The following is a 20233-nucleotide window of genomic DNA, read 5'->3' on the forward strand; positions in this document are numbered from 1 at the left end:
CAGCTGATATTCGGCCCATGTATACAGGGCTGTACACTAAGTTGACTGAGAGATGATTAGGACCAAAAAGGGGCCAGAGTATTAAGCATTGTGGTATAATAGGGGGCAAGGAGAGGAGATAGTGTGGAAAAGAAAACCAAATCTAAATAATAAATTGTTTGGCATTCCTTTTAAAACATTAGTCTGCTTTTTAATGTTTTTCTTTAAAGTGGAAGAAAAGCCTGATGCTGTGTATACATGGTCGGAATTTTGGTTGGAAAAAGCTCAGATAGTTTTCCAGATGGAAAACACAGGGCATTATCTCTATACAGGGGAAATTATGCTGTATCATCTCTGTATTGATGTACGTAGGAAAAAAGCAAGAGCAACAGAGTTTAATCTGTTTACACACTGCATCATGGGTGTATAGACAGATAATGTTATCAGCCGTGTACATAACATCAAAATACATGAGAAAAGAGAAAAGAGCAGTGACATCACAACCATCAAGGGACCCCCTCTTGCAGGCAATCATTCAGGCCAAGGTTTTCAGTGGTGATCTGAATGTATAGTGCTTACAAACATGTTTGAAAATGCTGCCCTATGGAACACCCTCAATTGTGGCCAAGGACACCTCCAGGAGGACCACACAGTAGCAGTGCATTTTGGTACCTCAACACTCAAACATTTTGGTCTTGCTGCATTTTTTGGAGCATTTTGCAATGCATACTAAAGAAGCTGGAGTGCATTAACTCTCAGCAATGGAGTTAATGGCTGCAATAATAACCCCCGGCATTGGAATTATTGGCCGCAATAATAACCCCCCCCCCCCGCATTGGTGTCAGTGGAAGAGATAATAACCCCCAATATTGGTGACAGTGGATTCAATAATAACACCCAACATTGGTGTCACTGATAGCAATAATAAACCCCAGCATTGCTGTCATTGAATGCAATAATAAACCCCAATAGCAGTGGTGGCTGGTGATCAATTTTTTGGGGGTTAGATTAGGGGCCGGGCATATGGAGATGGGGGAGTGGCACCCCTGCACCCATTATGAGCGGCTGTCACTGCCCAATACTGGTTTCAGACGCAATAATAATCCCCAACTTTGGTGTCAGTGGACCCAACAACCTCCAGCATTGGTGTCAGCGGATGCAATAATATCCCCCAGCACTAGTGTCAGTGAACACAATAATAGTGCCCAGCATTGGTGTCAGTGGATGCAATAATATCCCTAACATTGGTGTCCCTGAACACAATATTAACCCCCAGCATTAGTGTCAGAGTGTCAGTGGACACAATAATAACCCCTAGCATTGGTATCTGTGAACGCAATAATAGTCCCCAGCATTCATGTCAGTGGATGCAATAATAACCCCCAGCACTGGTGTCAGCGAACACAATAATAGCCCCCAGCATTAGGGTCTATGGACACAATAATAGTCCCTAGCATTTGTATCTGTGAATGAAATAATAGTCCCCAGCATTGGTATCAGTGGATGCAATAATAATCCACAGCACTACTGTCAGTGAACACAGTTATAGTTCCCAGCACTGATATCAGTGGACACATTAATAGCACCCAGTACTGGTGTGTTACGGAACACAATAATAACCCCCAGTTTTAGTATCAGTGGATGCAATGATAACCCCCAGCATTGGTATCAGTGGATGAAATAATCCCCCCACTATTGATGTCAGTGAATGCAATAATAGCCCCCAGCACAGGTGTCAGTACTATTAACTTTGGAGATCAGTGGCAGTGAAATTTAACTCCCCCCGCATTGGTGATCAGTGGCTGTGAAAGTTAACACCCCCCCCACATTGGTGGTTATCACAGTTGAATTTAATCCCCACCTACAGTGGTAGTGGCAGTAAACTCCCCGTCTGCATTGGTGGTCTCAAGCAGTGTAATTTATCACCCTCCCCCCATCATTGGTGGTAATGGCAGTTAAATTGACCCCCATCTACATTGGTAGTCAGTGGCAGTGAGAGTTAAACCTTTACCCTTCAAATGGATACATAAGGCATATGGTAGCTTTTACAACGAACACTGCTTATTGCACACAAATATCAGGTCCGGCCAGGTTGAGCACAGTGAGTTCTATTTTTGTGGGTAGTGAGAGTTAACGCCCACCCCTCCACCTGCATTGGTGGTCACAGGCAGTGAAATTTAAATCCCAACCCCCCTCTCCCAGCTCGCATTGGTTAGGAGGGAGTATTCTGCAAACTTTAGTTCTGTTTTAACACAAGGATAAGTATCTTTATTCTAACCATGTAACTATAGTTTTCACCTGTCACTTTTTTGAAAATAAGGCTGTAAAGGAAATTTGTAAGTTCTGTATATAATTGTATTCTATTTTGTATGTATTATACTGTGCACGCGGCACTAATAATGTTTTCATTATATGTTTGCATTCTTTCAAGTCCTGATTAGAATTAGTCTGCCTATGTTACGCCCCTTGTTACCATAGACGTACAATTGTAATATTTTTTTTTTTTTTAACACAGGTAATGTTTATGGAATGAACTGTACATTACACTTGAAAATGCACAAATGTACATCTTAAACAGAAACACATTAAAACAGGGTGTACAAATTATGCTGGTATATTCACAGAAGTGCATCCTAGGTAGGGAGTCTTTTCCTTCAAGCTGTTATCCGTTTACATTAATGTAAGATCCAAATCCAAAACTAACTAAGGCGTACACACGGGCAGATTGTCTGTCCAACTTAGTCTGCTGAACCGTGTTTCAGCGGACAATCCGCTCGTGTGTGGGCTTCAGCGGACTTTTTCAGCGGACTGTCTGACGAACAAAGTCTTACGGAATTTCCGAAATTTTGTCCGTTCAAACTTGGTTTCGTCCGTCCAAACTTGGTTTCAGCGGACAGTCCGCTCGTGTGTAGGCAAGTTGGACGAACTAAGTATGGCGCATGCTCAGAAAGGATTTACACGGCCGAAGGTTGCATTGCAGTGTATAGGACGTCGTTTTTCTAGTCCCGTCATACGTGCTGTACACGTCATCGCGCACGCTTTCAGCGGACTGTCTGCTCATCGTGTGTGGTCAAGTCCGTTCATGCAAATTTTGAACGGACTGTCTGTCGGATTGTCTGACGAACTTAGTTGGGCAGACAATCCGCCCGTGTGTACGCGGCCTTAGTCTGCAAGCTTCACATGAAACCATGTATCTTATATAAAGTGGAATCAACCACATAGGACTATTGATTCCGAGTTCCAGGTTCCTTTCATAGGTAAGAGGGGGAGGGGGGGTGGGGGAGGGAGAGGAGTGAGGAGAGAGAAGGAAAGAAGGGGGAGAAAGGAGAAAGGGGGGAACAGGGGGGGCAAGATGGGCGCCAGAAGGAAAATAATCCGATATCTACCTAATCGGATCTATGGGGAATCCAAAGAAAAAGGGAAGGGATTTAGGAGGAAGGTAAGAGAGTGAGGAAGGGACCTGATCTATTATGCAACAGAGTTTGACACCTGCATGTGTCAGAGCCTCCTGCAGTGCGGGGTAAGATCGAGACTTCTATCATTGATCTGTTAATCTCCTAAAGGGAGAATAGCAGAATGCATCTATAGTGTAAGTTGTCTAGCCTCAACCCAAGCTGCCCATATTTTGTCAAACTTCTACAATTGTAATATTAATGTGATACCTACGTAACCATGTGTAAAAAAAAAAACTTCAATTGCATCGTAATAAAGCAGAACAGTTATTTGGAAAGATGTGGAGTGTATCTTTTGTGTCCGTTCCCTACTGCAGTAGTTATTAATAATTTGGAACCACTAATCAATATGAGGATAGAAGTTGCCATGTCAGGTGGCGAGCTTTGCCTAGGGGGGATTTACAGGTGACCCTGAGAATCCGAAACGAGGAGCTTGAGACAATCCGAGAATTTCTGATAATCAGCCGGCTGAGGTAAGCCTTTTGCTTACATTTGAGTTATCAGATTCCTTGATCGGTAAGGCATTTTTGGGACAAAGGGTTCCTATTTTGCTCCCCTTAATCGAACTGTATTGATTGGTGGTTATATGTTGTCACTGCCTACTGTCCATTGGAGTGTTATAGATAAGAAAGGGAAGAATAGTGCTGTTCACAGGTATATGTAGTACACATCTGCTAGATAAAGTCGTTTAGAGCCAAGAGGGGATAGGTACAAGTAGAGAAGAGAGAAGACTGGTCAGTCATTATGGGCATTAAATTAAGTAAGGGTAAGAGACCCTCAAAAATGCCCAGCGCAAGAGGACCGCTATAAAATATATGAACCGAAGTTGCGGTTCCGCCTAAACTGAGCCCCTAGATAAATGGCAAGAGTGGACAGGGATCCACAATGGATAACTGGGTTACCAAAGTCCACAAGGACTAAGAATCATGCAGAGTAAACAGCTAGAGAAACAGCTATCTTTGTGAGCAGGATGGATCAAGGGTGACAATTAACACTAGACAGAAAGGAACATTTTGATGTTAAGTTGTGGGATGAATTTGGGGTCAGGCACTACCACTAGTAAAGTCAAAACAGAGAAATTAGGGTTAAACAGAATACTTTATATGTTGTCAGAGAGGGAAGATGGGATGAGCACTATGGCTGGCCGTCTGATCATAGAATCATAGAAGCTAGAGTATCTGAAGTATGGGATACAATACATGGGATGCAAAGGATATCAGAACAAAATAAGAAAAGCAGAATTTAAAGAGGAAGTAAAGCTTCTTTAAAAAAAAAAAACACCCTGCAGGACAAAGGCATAGCATACTAGCTCATTATAAATTACTTAAAGCGGAGCTCCACCCTAAAGTGGAGCTTCCGCTCATTGGAACCCTCCCCCCCTCCGGCGCCACAATTGGCAGGTACCTGTACAGTACAGGTATCTGCACCCACTTCCGGCATAGATATCTGCAGAATATACGCCCCTGTCCGCAGAATCTACGCCCCTTTCCGCAGGTCCCCCGCTGTCTGCTGGGAAACACACGGATCCCAGAGACAGCAGGGACCATCCTTATTGCGCAGGGCGACTCGCGCATGCGCAGTAGGGAACCGGGAAATGAAGCCGCAAGGCTCCACTTCCTGATTCCCATACCCAAGATGGTGGCGGCAGCACCCGAGAGACGATCGAGAGATCGGCTTCGGGTGCCGACATCGCGGGCGCGCTGGGCGGGTAAGTGTCATTATTTTAAAAGTCAGCAGCTGCAGTATTTGTAGCTGCTAGCTTTTTTTTAAAAAAAACGGCGGAACTCCCGCTTTAATAGAGATCGAAGCCCCTGCAGTGACCCTCGTTCACCTCCTCCGTCGCCGCCATATCTCCCGGAGTGACTTCCGGGTAGCGCCCCTCCGGCGCTGTGACCGCTCATGCGCACTGGAGCCATTAGTTACGGCATAATCGCCTTTACTAATGGCATGCTCAATGCGCCTGTGCAGTTGTCTACGGCGCGCATGCCCGTTTTTTGGAAAATATCTCCTTAACCATGTAGGTTAAGGAGATACTTCTTGTACCTACAGGTAAGCCTTAATCTAGTGGTCTATAAGGGTTTACAACAACTTTAAAGAGGAGTGCAACCTTAAAAAAATATTAAAAGTCAGCAGCTACAAATACTGCAGCTGCTGACTTAATAAATGGACACTTACCTGTTCCAGGGTCCAGCGATGTCGGCTTCAGATGACGAGCAATCGCTCGTCTCTCGGCTGCCTCCGTCGCCATCCTCTGTCAGGGAATCGGGAAGTGAAGCGTTGCAGCTTCACTGCCCGGTTCCCTACTGCACATACGCGAGTGGCGCTGCGCATCTTCACTGGTCCCGTTGTGTCCTGGGAACTGTGTGTTTCCCAGAACACAATGGGGGGGCAGGACATCTGCGGCTAGCTGCGGCTAGCTATTCCCGGAAGTGGGTGCAGATATCTGGATGCCAATTGTGGAACCAGAGGGGAGGAGGGTTCCGATGAGCAGAACTTCCACTTTGGGGTGGAGGTCCGCTTTAAAGAAGGGTAATATTAAAGAGAGTTAAAAGAAAGTGAGAGAAAAACGTAAGTCATTTTAAAGAGATATTTGTGTATGTCTGTGAATGCTGGAACCTTTAATGCTATCTCTTGTGTGTGTCATGTATGCAGATGTGACCCCCTCCTTTGCACTCTCATGTAATAATGTAGATGGGATGAAAGAACAGTGATAAGCTGGAAGGACACCATGCCAATTTCTAGACAAAACATTTATAACAAAATGTGCCAGGTTAATTAATCCAATGATGAACAATGTGATCACAATTATTTTTTTAATCGGTTTTCCAAACATGGAAACTGTAAGGCCGCGTACACACGCGGGGACTGTCTGCCGAAACTAAGTTCGTCAAACAGTCCGCTCAAACTTTTGAATGAACGAACACGCCCACACACGGCACTTTTTGAGCGGACAAATACGGCAAACTTTGTTCGTCGTACTAAGTCCGCGCAACTTTTGAAATGAACGGACTCGCCCACACACGAGGCAACAGTCCGCTCATTTTGAGCGCGTGTGCAGGTAGGCGGCGCCTGGAATGTACTTAAAGGGGAACCCCAACGCCGAAAAAAATCGGCGTGGGGGTCCCCCCAAAGTCCACAACAGACCCTTGTCCGAGCACGCTACCCGGCCGGCCAGGAAAGGGGGGCGAGCGAGCGCGCCCCCCCTCCCGAGCCGTACCAGGCCGCGTGCCCTCAACATGGGGGGTGTCTTGGGGAAGGGGGGGCCGCGCAGCCCCCCCACCCCAAAGCACCTTGTCCCCATGTTGATGAGGACAAGGGCCTCTTCCCGACAACCCTGGCCATTGGTTGTCGGGGTCTGCGGGCGGGGGGCTTATCGGAATCCGGGAGCCCCCTTTAATAAGGGGGCCCCCGGATACCGGCCCCCCACCCTATGTGAATGAGTATGGGGTACAATGTACCCCTACCCATTCACCTGTAAAATAAAAGTACCCAAAAAAAAAAACACAACACACGAGATAAAATATTTTATTGCACAGCTCCGGGGGTCTTCCGTCTTCGGGGGTCTTCTCGCCGGACTCCTCCGCTATCTTCTTGTAGCTCTTTTGCTAGCGGAGGAGTCCGGCTTTCTTCCTCCCCGCCGCCGGCCTCTTCTCCCGACTTCGGGGGTCTTGTCCCCCTCTTCGGTTCTTCTGCCGGGCCACTGCGCCTTCTTATAGCTCTTTTGCAGGCGGTGGCCCGGTCTTCTGTCGCCGCCGCCTTCCGTTCTTCTGCCGGGCCACCGCGCCTTCTTATAGCTCTTTTAGAGGCGGTGGCCCGGTCTTCTGTCGCCGCTGTCGCCTTCCGGTCGCCTTCCGTTCTTCTTCTTGTTCTTCTTCTTCTCCAGGAGATGTTGACACGTCGCTCTCTCCGGCCGGAATGCCAGAGCCGCGAAGTGCGGCCACTTATATAGTGACAATGGGGCGGTGTCACATGGTATATGTCACATGGGTTGGTCACATGGTGACCCCGCCCCCTTACGATGTCATAGTCCCCATGTGACATCAACCCATGTGACCAACCCATGTGACATATACCATGTGACACCGCCCCATTGTCACTATATAAGTGGCCGCACAGCGCGGCTCTGGCATTCCGGCCGGAGAGAGCGACGTGTCAACATCTCCTGGAGAAGAAGAAGAAGAAGAACAAGAAGAAGAACGGAAGGCGACCGGAAGGCGACAGCGGCGACAGAAGACCGGGCCACCGCCTCTAAAAGAGCTATAAGAAGGCGCGGTGGCCCGACAGAAGAACGGAAGGCGGCGGCGACAGAAGACCGGGCCACCGCCTGCAAAAGAGCTATAAGAAGGCGCGGTGGCCCGGCAGAAGAACCGAAGAGGGGGACAAGACCCCCGAAGTCGGGAGAAGAGGCCGGCGGCGGGGAGGAAGAAAGCCGGACTCCTCCGCTAGCAAAAGAGCTACAAGAAGATAGCGGAGGAGTCCGGCGAGAAGACCCCCGAAGACGGAAGACCCCCGGAGCTGTGCAATAAAATATTTTATCTCGTGTGTTGTGTTTTTTTTTTGGGTACTTTTATTTTACAGGTGAATGGGTAGGGGTACATTGTACCCCATACTCATTCACATAGGGTGGGGGGCCGGTATCCGGGGGCCCCCTTATTAAAGGGGGCTCCCGGATTCCGATAAGCCCCCCGCCCGCAGACCCCGACAACCAACGGCCAGGGTTGTCGGGAAGAGGCCCTTGTCCTCATCAACATGGGGACAAGGTGCTTTGGGGTGGGGGGGGCCGCGCGGCCCCCCCTTCCCCAAGGCACCCCCCATGTTGAGGGCACGCGGCCTGGTACGGCTCGGGAGGGGGGGCGCGCTCGCTCGCCCCCCTTTCCTGGCCGGCCAGGTAGCGTGCTCGGACAAGGGTCTGTTGTGGACTTTGGGGGGGACTCCCACGCCGATTTTTTTCGGCGTTGGGGTTCCCCTTTAAGTCCATACCAGGCGGCGGGGCCCGCGACGTCTCCTTCGCGGGCCCCGCCTACCTGGAGACGCGCTCGAAATGAGCAGACTTTCCTCCGAGCGGGAACAGTTTGCTCATTTCGAAAGTGGCCTACACACGGGCGGACTGTCCGCTCAAACCAAGTTTCAGCGGACAGTTTTTCGGAATTTCCGAAAAACTTTGTTCGTCAAACTGTCCGCTGAAACTGTCCGCTGAAGCCCCACACACGAGCGGACTGTCCGCTGAAACACTGTTCAGCGGACAAAGTTGAGCGAACAGTCCGCCCGTGTGTACGCGGCCTAAGTTACATTTAACCGTGTACAAATTGAATATTCTGTGATAGTGGATTTAAAACAGCGAATTTAAGTAAAATGTCCTCCTTTAACTAAATATATCTGTGGACATATATTAGAACTAGGATGCGATATTGAGATTATCACTTGAGCATTAATTTCTGATAAACGTTTAACAATTTTATTAATAATATAGATATATTGTAACTGATTTAGACAACCTTTGACTGGAAATGAAATCCAGGTTAATGGGGAAATTTGTAAAATGGTATTAGTTTAGATTAAGATAACAATTTTGTAATTGTACATTTATACAATACACCCTTATTGAGAGAAAAAAAGATTAAGGTGAGGTTGTTTATTAGAATATAGTTGCCATAATATTTAACAAAGCCAAGATGGATGGGATACATAAGAAGTTTTTCTACAAAAATGAAATCTAAAGGTCTCATAATTACTTGATGTGCGGTCCATGATGTGAGAGTAATAATAAATAAAATTAAAATATAACAGACCCATCGCATCAAGTCCACACACCCTGTTAGAATAGATGCCACCTGCAGCCAGTTTTTTTATAGTTTTCGATCTGGTTGAGAGCTTTCTACTCTGTCATATACATCTTGTTGGTCCTTTTGTTTTTATGTATTTTTATTAAATCCAAAGCAGAATGTGTGGATTGTGAAATGATGTGCCCCTTTTCCTTTTAAGTGCAATGGTATAAGCAGAAGAATACTTTGGATTTATTGGCATGACCGTGGGGTATTGTTATCATTATCATTTATTATGTTATGACATCAGGAAAATAATGGCAGATGGAAACTAAGGATTTGTGTTATCTAGCTAAATCTAACAACAGAGCAAGCAATGAGAAATTTATAATAGTTGCCAGGAAAAGTTGTCTTTTTGAAACATGAAACTGGAGTTCTTACACAAACAGCATGATAGAAAACAAGCCATTATAATATATTTATGCAAGTAATGAAGGGTTCACCCCAATATATTAGAGCTGTAGCTTTATGCAAAAGTGCTTTTTAGACAAAGATAGACATTATTTTGGTCAAATATTTCATTTTTAATGGTCCCATACTAACATTAAAACTCACATATGGAAGCAGACCAGGTGACTAAGGATGCTGCATTACAGCCTCAAACACTTGCTGGGTCTTTGTAACTCACAGATTCCACCCTAGTTCTGGCCCAGTATAGCTGGGATTAATAATTCAACTTTAAGGACCCCAGAACGAGAAGGACAAGTGGCCCACAGGGGACAACTTTTTATGAAACAGGATTTTGGAAAAAATTTATCTTTTATGTCTGCCAGTCCCTCCAGCTTGACAGATGGACCGTGTCATCAGTCACAAGCAGTTATGGCTGCCTTAGTAAATGAGCATGGGATAGAGTCAGGGTTCTCCACAGTTGTTTTTTTTTTATAACATACCACTTCTTGCTTTACCTGTTACCAAAGGTGTTACCAAAAGCTGAACATACCTTACAGAGATTACAAAAAGGTATATCCAGATGCCCAAGTCAGGATCTTACGAGTATGCATTTTGTCTGTATGGACATGTTTTTTGGATGTCCGGTGGCAAATGCTACTGCAAAGGCCACAGTAAAAAGTGTTATCAGAAGTAGTTTGTAAGTACAGAGAGTAACAGAGGAAATAATTTTTATAGGATAGTCCTTACTAGAAGTTTTGAGCTCTTATTTTTACACTCCCTACTGTCTACAATGTAGCAGAAAAAGTAGAGTAAGAAACTAGAAAACTTTTGCATGAATGTTTTCTTATATTTTATCAAGCCCCTAAGGGGATGTTGAACTCTCTCCCTATGGAATTTTGTTTGGGAGTGTGTTACTCGCTTGCTTATATTTTGTCTCAGCAGCTGAAGTCCTTCATTTGGATCCCACAGAGAATGTTGATGATCTTTTAAGGTTTTTGACAAACTCATTTATGTGTTTTCTCCCCAATTCCAGATCCTAATTCATATATAAGGAAATGTTTGGAGACTCAAAACAGCATCTATTTCATGTACAGTTGTGCAAAACTTGAAGGAAAAGTCACCTGAATCCACACGAGACACTGCTAAAATAACAAAATGAAAGAAATCTCTGTATTTGATTTGTTTCCCTCTTGGAATCACGTCTATGGTACTATTTATTCAAATACCAATTGTAAGGGATTTTATATATATATATATATATATATATATATATATATATATATATATATATATATATATATATATATATATATATATATATATATATATATATATATATATATATATATATATATATATATATATATAAAATGTGATTTGAAAAGTAGTTTAGCCATGTTGAAGTCATATTTGTCTTTTGTACATCTTCCATTTTATGTAGAATTGTCTGTGTTTACAGAATTAAGCTAGAAGGCCATTCTGGCCACAGGAGTGTACAGCCAGTACTCTGTAAATATGTCTTATCAATCATTTGTTTTTCACAATGAAAAGTCATTTTGTAATGAAAAAAAAGCTGCTCAGCTATTATATTCTCCACAATGGAGTTTTGCCTCTTTGGCCAGGACTACCTTCACCTAAGCGTGTGGAGGTTCCAGGTTAAAGGCGATAGCAGGCTTGGTTAGTGATCAAAATATTGATCAAAAGAGAGGAGACTGTAAAGGAAGTTTGTAAGTTCTGTATATAATTGTATTCTATTTTGTATGTTTTGCACACTGTGCACACAGCACTAATAATGTTTTCATTACATGTTTGCATTCTTTTGAGTCCTGATTAGAATTAGTCTGCCTATGTTATGCCCCTTGTTACCATAAATGTACAATTGTATTATTAATGTGATACCTATATAATCATGTGTATAAAAACCCTTCAATTGCATCATAATGAAGCAGAACAGTTATTTGGAAAGATGTGAAGTGTATCTTTTGTGTCTGTTCCCTACTGTAGTAGTAATTAATAATTTTGAAACCACTAATCAATATGAGGATAGGAGCTGCCCATTTATAAATTTCCATGTCAAGGCTAACCATAATTGTTCAAATTTCTCTTGTTCAACCTGGGAATCACTAGAGTTCTCCACCCACGCTAAACAGTGTGGACAACAGTCCCTTTTCAACTGAGAATTTTCCACTTGGCTTATTTACAATTTTCAGAATTAAGTCTATGGAGTCAAGGGGTACCAACAGGGCCACCCACTTGGTAAACATGCAACTAACAGGTGCCCCCTGCATGTCTATGCTCACTCTTCCACTGTATGCATGGAAGGCACCATGGTTGTTATCCAGGCTGGACTTCAAACATATGTATGCTTGGACTTCAAACATGTCTGCGTTTGTTCATCTCCAGTACATGTGGCTTGATGGGATAAGTAGTTTAGACAAGATAGATAACATTGTTTTTTTCTTGTTGTTCAGGGTTTCTCAACCAGGGTTCCTCTAGAGCACTGGTTCTCAGCACCTGTCCCGAGGACCCACTAACAGGCCAGATTTTAAGTATTACCTTGGGGAGATGCAGACTAGAATACTGCAATCACTGAGCAGCAAATTATATCACCTGTGAAGTATTTCAGTTATCTTGCAAACCTGGCCTGTCAGTGGGTCCTGAGGACAGGAGTTGAGAACCACTGCTCTAAAGGTTGCTTGGGGTTCCTTGAGCAATAGGTGATTTCTGCCCCTCATATGAGTAACCACTGAACCCAACAGTGGCAGCTGGTGGGTTTTCTTTTGGGGGAAGGGCTGCAAACAATCCATCAGATGACAAACTCCCCCCTCAGTCAGGTCATGCAGTCACGTGCTTCAAAAAAAAGAAAACCTGATTTTTAATCCACGCGTCCGGTGCCCTGCATGTAGATCAGGGGGCCGGACGCATGGATAGGTGGGTCGGCATTGGACCCCAATGATCTTTTTAGCTATCTGTAAGGGGGATTCTTCCCACTGACCACCAATGTAAGCAGCATTCTTCCCACTGACCACAAATGTAAGGGGGGATTCTTCCCACTCATGACAAATATAAGGAGCATTCTTCTCACTGGCCACATATGTAAGGGGAGGATTCTTCCCACTGACCACAAATGTAAGGGGGGATTTTTCCCACTGACCACAAATGTAAGGAGCTAATCATCACATTAATGTACTGCGAGCTGTTCATTTAATAGTTTATTAGCAGGGGTTCCCTGGAGCCAAGAAGTTATTGCCAGGGTTCCTTTGTGTTTAAAAGTTTGAGAAAGGCTGCTCAGAAGGCAGGCTCTGTGAAATGTGGGACACAGCAGTGCTACTCACAGGACATAGTGAATATGTGTCAAAGAATTAAAGAAAGTAAATGTGTGGGGATCTTATCAAAGCAAGTTTACAAACTTTAAGATCATTCAGAATAATATGAGTAGGCTAGAAATGAATTAAAATGCAATGGGGTTGATTTACTAAAACTGGAGAGTGAAAAATCTGGTGCAGTTCTGCATAGAAATCAATCAGCTTCCAGGTTTGTTTGTGTTTCTCAAGTTGGAAGCTGGTTGGCTAACATGCAGAGCTGCATTAGATTTTGCACTCTCCAGTTTTAGTAAATCAACCCCTATGTGGAAATGAATATATGATTTAAAATTTTCACCATAGATATCCCCTTTGCTTGCCACACCAGAAGTTTTCTATATCCAGTGGTAGGATTCCGATACAGTGCTTTTGCTGGATAGACATGTGCAATTCGTTACAAATCAGTTTACAGACGGAATTCGGCAAAATCGCTCATTTTGAAGCATCCGAATGAACAAAAGACTCTTTTGACGAATGCATGTGAAAACAAATTGTCAGAAAAAAACTAAAACCCGAAAGGACGAAAATACAAAAAGCCAAAAGAACGAAAAATAATTCAACCTACGAGTTTCAACAAATTTATTACATTCGGATAATTTTTTTTTGTATTTTCTATTATAATTAAATGATTAACTATTATAATTTTTATTATTATTAATATTTATTATTTATTATTATAAAGAGGAATATAACCCCAGTATCCTCTTCTTCAGCGGGCGGTCCGCTTCAAGATAAAAGTGGTCTCTGTGGCGGATTCACTGTGAGATCACTTTTATCGGCCTTTTATTCAGCCTTGTGTGACATGGAGACGAGTGAGGGGAAGATGGCCCCCATCCATCTCCATATCATTTCAGGGCGGATGCGACGTCAAAATGTCACTTCTGCCCATAGCTCTTAAATGGACCTTTTTTATTATTTTTTAATTTTTTTAAATGACACTTTTTTTTAATTGCATTTTAGCGTAAATATGAGATCTGAGGTCTTTTGACCCCAGATCTTATATTTAAGAGGTCCTGTCATGCTTTTTTTCTATTACAAGGGATGTTTACATTCCTTGTAATAGGAATAAAAGTGAATTTTTTTTTTTTAAAAAGAACAGTGTAAAAAAAAAAAAAAAAACTAAAAAAAAAAAGTTTTTAAATGCGCCCCATCCCGACGAGCTTGCATGAAGAAGTTAACGCATACATGAGTAGCACCTGCATATAAAAACGATGTTCAAACCACACATGTGTGGTAGCCCTAGACCTCTGTAACTCAAAACATGCAACCTGTAGAATTTTTTAAACGTCACCTATGGAGGCTTTGAAGGGTAAAAGTTTGTCGCCATTCCACGAGCGGGCACAATTTTGAAGCGTGACATGATGGGTATCAATTTACTCGGCGTAACATTATGTTTCACAATATAAAAAAAAATTGGGCTAACTTTACTGTTGTCTTATTTTTAATTTTAAAAAGTATATTTTTTCCCAAAAAAAAAGTGCGCTTGTAAGACCCCTGCGCAAATACGGTGTGACAGAAAGTATTACAACAACTGCCATTTTATTCTCCAGGGTGTTAGAAAAAAAATGTATAATGTTTGGGGGTTCTAAGTCATTTTCTAGCCAAAAAAAATATTTTTAACTTGTAAACAACAAATGTCAGAAAAAGGCTCGGTCCTTAAGTGGTTAAATTATAGGTAAAATAGTTGAAGTCAGTAATTCTTCTATTAAGGTTTCCGTGCCATAGCAACTCATTTGGGATAGATATGGTTTAAATTTTTATTGGAATTTCCTTTCAAATTTGGCTAAAGTAACTGTTATACCGCGTACACACGACCGGACTTTCCGGCAGACTAGGTCTGACGAGATCAGTCCGTCGGACAATCCGATCGTGTGTGGGCTAGTCCGATCGGACGGACCCAGAAATAGAACATGTTTCAAATCTATTCGACGGACTCAATTCTGATGGACTAAAACTTGGTCTGTTCATGTGTGGCCAAGTCCATTCCTTCGGAAAGTCAGTCTAAATCAGCCAAAAGTCAGTCAGGAAGACCGTTGGACCTAGTCTGCCGCAAAGTCCAGTCGTGTGTACGCGGCATTAGTGAATGTAACAAATACAAATGCATCCGAAGTTACGAATGATCCGAAGTAACGAATGCCAATCATAGCAAATGATTCGATAAACGAAAAAAACAAATGAAACGAGAACTAAACTAAAGACATTTTTCAGTAGTGCACATGCCTAGTGCTGGACATGGAAAGCAATGTCTTCTATTTTACCCAAGAATATAAAAAATATATTTTTCAATGAAACTTACTCCTTTGGATTGGAAATCTGAATTTCTTAATTTAAATAATGCAGCACACAGCACATAATAATTATCATACAATATACTGTAAGCTGTGGATAGAACGCAGAGATGTATTATTAAATTTCTTTTTCAAGATAACATATTACTGTACAATGTATCTCTGTATCTCTGCTGTTGAAAAAGAACAGTAAGATATCATATGTGAGTGAATATATACAATTGCTTGTACCATTGCTGTGGGGAAATAGATCACAACACATATTGATCCCAGGCTAAATTTCCCCAGAGATCCATAAAGAAACACTGACCTGGTGGGGAAGGTTGGATCATACTTGTATGTGAGAAGTTCATGGGGATATCCAATGCAGACCAGTCTCTCCACCAGGAGCTCAAAGCCGAGTTCTTCATAGTCAGGGGAGCGATACACTGCAAGAAATGACCAGTGATTACACGATCGTATGGAATTACGTATAAAATTGTTTAACTGTCTACATGAATTTCACTGATACTTAGCCTAATGTCAGTATCTGTCAAGAATTGGGAATTCTAAGGATATTGGGGCAGTTGCTGAGGCTGCTCCCTTGATATCCACACCCAAAAATGTTTGTTGAGGGGACTATTGCGGTACTAAATAAATCATAAAAAACTTTGTTATAAAAAAAATTACAAGTAATTTAATAAGGACAAAAAAAAAAATGAAATCCATCAAAACTTTCATATTGCTAAAATCATATACACCACAATTTAATAAACTACCGACGGGTAAGCCCGTAAGGTTTCTATTGAAGAGGGGTACAGAAACGTTTCCTCTACCGGTTTCGCGGCGAACCGCTTCTTCAGGAGGATAGTCTACAGAGTAAATAAAAATATTTGCAAATAATCAAATAGCAGCGAATCATATAATGACATAACAGAAGAGTTACAGTAATTTAAATAGCGAGGGGATCAGCTCACCCACAAAGGAGGAAGCAGTAGATCACAGGACCCATCGGTTTCCTCCCACGGCAGATGCGGGGGGGTTGTAAAGGACTCTTCAAATTTAAACAGATATATATGATATGAGAGTTAAAGTGAGATGAGACATTAACCTATACACACCAAAAGAGCGATATATAGGTGAAAAGGGATGGAAAATAGACTGTGTATAGGGGCTGTAAAAAGAGCCTATAAAAAGGAAATGTTTAATTGTGCATCCTAAGGTGTCCTACGCAAGAAAAAATTACCAAAGAAATGTGACCAAATTGGGAAGAAAAGGAAAAAGAAATGTGGAAAAGGGCAAACCACCACAAAAAATAGGGTAAAAAGGATATAAGTGAAACAAGTGTGAAAGTAAAAGCCAAACATACCGTTTGTGCTATATTATCCAGTGCACACCACCCATGTTCATAGAGAGAGATCGAACAGGGCAACACCATAGTAGCCAAGGAATACAAATGTATAGTGTGCAGGGCAGGTATCACCTACTATATATATAATACACTCCCCAAAGGGAGGAACTGGTAAGCATGTATGCACAGGTTGCTGTTGTAGATGGACACCACAGGTGTATTGCAGGTTAGCACACCAGGTAATCATGATAATTAATATGGTAATTCATTAGCCAGGAAACAAACATGAACCTGGGTATTGATCGCCATCTGTGGGGGTACACACAGAGCAATCACTTTAAGCACATATGAAAAAAGGCATAAAGTAAGATAAGACCAGGAGATCTAGGGTACTAGAGGTCCTAGTCATTGGGTACAAAAACAGCAATACTCTAACCTGTATAAACATGTCCAACAGCGCAACCCGGCATGTGGAGTCCTGAAAACTGCTCAACAGTGGTCTAACACAGACCACTATTTAAGCCCCCAACCCTTCCGGCATCAGCGTACGCCGCTAAACGGCGGCGTCTGATGTCACGGGGGTCCGCCCACCCACACCGCGCACTCGCACGGCCATGCAACCATCGCGCACGCTGATGCGGACGCACTGTGCATGGATGTGCGCACAGCGCATGTGCGCGCCGGAGGGGCCCATGGACCAAAAGGTCCGGGCGCATCCAGCACAAGAAGGACCCAAAATAAGGGACCCACCAGGGTGAGCGCACATCTGCCAGACAGGAGAACACAACAAAGGATCCAGGAAAAGACCCAAGCTTCCCCCTGGGGGGAGCGGATCTCCTTTACAGCAACACTATTCACAAAATACAAAAATATATAAACAATAATACTACAAACATCGTATAATCAAGGTAATAATGTAATAAACAAAGCATGGGAACAACCATACTTCAGTGTCACCAACAGCATAAGGAATGACAATCCCACTAGCTATCGTGGTGAAAAAATAAATAAAGTAAAGTAATGTATATCTAGATACAAAAAATAGAGGCACTCAAAAGAGACACCCACCACTGTTGCTGTTCAGAGGCTGGTGCCTCTAAAAAACGGGTGTGTTATCCACCCTGGGTGTATTATCCACCCCATGAAAATAGCCATAGACTGAGTATAGCCTCGAATACAAAATATACGTAATACATATAACAGTACCATCATCCCAATTGATAATTGTCAAGAATTGGGAATTCTAAGGATATTGGGGCAGTTACTGAGGCTGCTCCCTTGATATCCACACCCAAAAATGTTTGTTGAGGGGACTATTGCGGTACTAAATAAATCATAAAAAACTTTGTTATAAAAAAAATTACAAGTAATTTAATAAGGACAAAAAAAAAAATGAAATCCATCAAAACTTTCATATTGCTAAAATCATATACACCACAATTTAATAAACTACCGACGGGTAAGCCCGTAAGGTTTCTATTGAAGAGGGGTACAGAAACGTTTCCTCTACCGGTTTCGCGGCGAACCGCTTCTTCAGGAGGATAGTCTACAGAGTAAATAAAAATATTTGCAAATAATCAAATAGCAGCGAATCATATAATGACATAACAGAAGAGTTACAGTAATTTAAATAGCGAGGGGATCAGCTCACCCACAAAGGAGGAAGCAGTAGATCACAGGACCCATCGGTTTCCTCCCACGGCAGATGCGGGGGGGTTGTAAAGGACTCTTCAAATTTAAACAGATATATATGATATGAGAGTTAAAGTGAGATGAGACATTAACCTATACACACCAAAAGAGCGATATATAGGTGAAAAGGGATGGAAAATAGACTGTGTATAGGGGCTGTAAAAAGAGCCTATAAAAAGGAAATGTTTAATTGTGCATCCTAAGGTGTCCTACGCAAGAAAAAATTACCAAAGAAATGTGACCAAATTGGGAAGAAAAGGAAAAAGAAATGTGGAAAAGGGCAAACCACCACAAAAAATAGGGTAAAAAGGATATAAGTGAAACAAGTGTGAAAGTAAAAGCCAAACATACCGTTTGTGCTATATTATCCAGTGCACACCACCCATGTTCATAGAGAGAGATCGAACAGGGCAACACCATAGTAGCCAAGGAATACAAATGTATAGTGTGCAGGGCAGGTATCACCTACTATATATATAATACACTCCCCAAAGGGAGGAACTGGTAAGCATGTATGCACAGGTTGCTGTTGTAGATGGACACCACAGGTGTATTGCAGGTTAGCACACCAGGTAATCATGATAATTAATATGGTAATTCATTAGCCAGGAAACAAACATGAACCTGGGTATTGATCGCCATCTGTGGGGGTACACACAGAGCAATCACTTTAAGCACATATGAAAAAAGGCATAAAGTAAGATAAGACCAGGAGATCTAGGGTACTAGAGGTCCTAGTCATTGGGTACAAAAACAGCAATACTCTAACCTGTATAAACATGTCCAACAGCGCAACCCGGCATGTGGAGTCCTGAAAACTGCTCAACAGTGGTCTAACACAGACCACTATTTAAGCCCCCAACCCTTCCGGCATCAGCGTACGCCGCTAAACGGCGGCGTCTGATGTCACGGGGGTCCGCCCACCCACACCGCGCACTCGCACGGCCATGCAACCATCGCGCACGCTGATGCGGACGCACTGTGCATGGATGTGCGCACAGCGCATGTGCGCGCCGGAGGGGCCCATGGACCAAAAGGTCCGGGCGCATCCAGCACAAGAAGGACCCAAAATAAGGGACCCACCAGGGTGAGCGCACATCTGCCAGACAGGAGAACACAACAAAGGATCCAGGAAAAGACCCAAGCTTCCCCCTGGGGGGAGCGGATCTCCTTTACAGCAACACTATTCACAAAATACAAAAATATATAAACAATAATACTACAAACATCGTATAATCAAGGTAATAATGTAATAAACAAAGCATGGGAACAACCATACTTCAGTGTCACCAACAGCATAAGGAATGACAATCCCACTAGCTATCGTGGTGAAAAAATAAATAAAGTAAAGTAATGTATATCTAGATACAAAAAATAGAGGCACTCAAAAGAGACACCCACCACTGTTGCTGTTCAGAGGCTGGTGCCTCTAAAAAACGGGTGTGTTATCCACCCTGGGTGTATTATCCACCCCATGAAAATAGCCATAGACTGAGTATAGCCTCGAATACAAAATATACGTAATACATATAACAGTACCATCATCCCAATTGATAATTGTCAAGAATTGGGAATTCTAAGGATATTGGGGCAGTTGCTGAGGCTGCTCCCTTGATATCCACACCCAGAAATGTTTGTTGAGGGGACTATTGCGGTACTAAATAAATCATAAAAAACTTTGTTATAAAAAAAATTACAAGTAATTTAATAAGGACAAAAAAAAAAATGAAATCCATCAAAACTTTCATATTGCTAAAATCATATACACCACAATTTAATAAACTACCGACGGGTAAGCCCGTAAGGTTTCTATTGAAGAGGGGTACAGAAACGTTTCCTCTACCGGTTTCGCGGCGAACCGCTTCTTCAGGAGGATAGTCTACAGAGTAAATAAAAATATTTGCAAATAATCAAATAG

The 20233-nt window shown here is 42.8% G+C and overlaps 1 protein-coding gene across 3 annotated transcripts in view; it reads right to left on the reverse strand.

The window, feature by feature from the left end:
• Nucleotides 1-20233, reverse strand: part of LOC143960753 (cytosolic purine 5'-nucleotidase-like) — a 99950-nt gene that overhangs the window by 67213 nt on the left and 12504 nt on the right. For all 3 annotated transcript variants that reach the window (XM_077469595.1, XM_077469594.1, XM_077469596.1), the window contains exon 3: nucleotides 15604-15721. In XM_077469595.1, coding sequence (XP_077325721.1) covers nucleotides 15604-15721 — 118 coding nt within the window. The remainder of the gene's footprint in view (nucleotides 1-15603; nucleotides 15722-20233) is intronic.

The sequence above is a fragment of the Lithobates pipiens genome, unplaced genomic scaffold (assembly GCF_037356315.1).
Source record: "Lithobates pipiens isolate NorthernLeopardFrog02 unplaced genomic scaffold, aLitPip1_a1.2 Scaffold_8, whole genome shotgun sequence".
Lineage (NCBI taxonomy): Eukaryota > Metazoa > Chordata > Amphibia > Anura > Ranidae > Lithobates > Lithobates pipiens.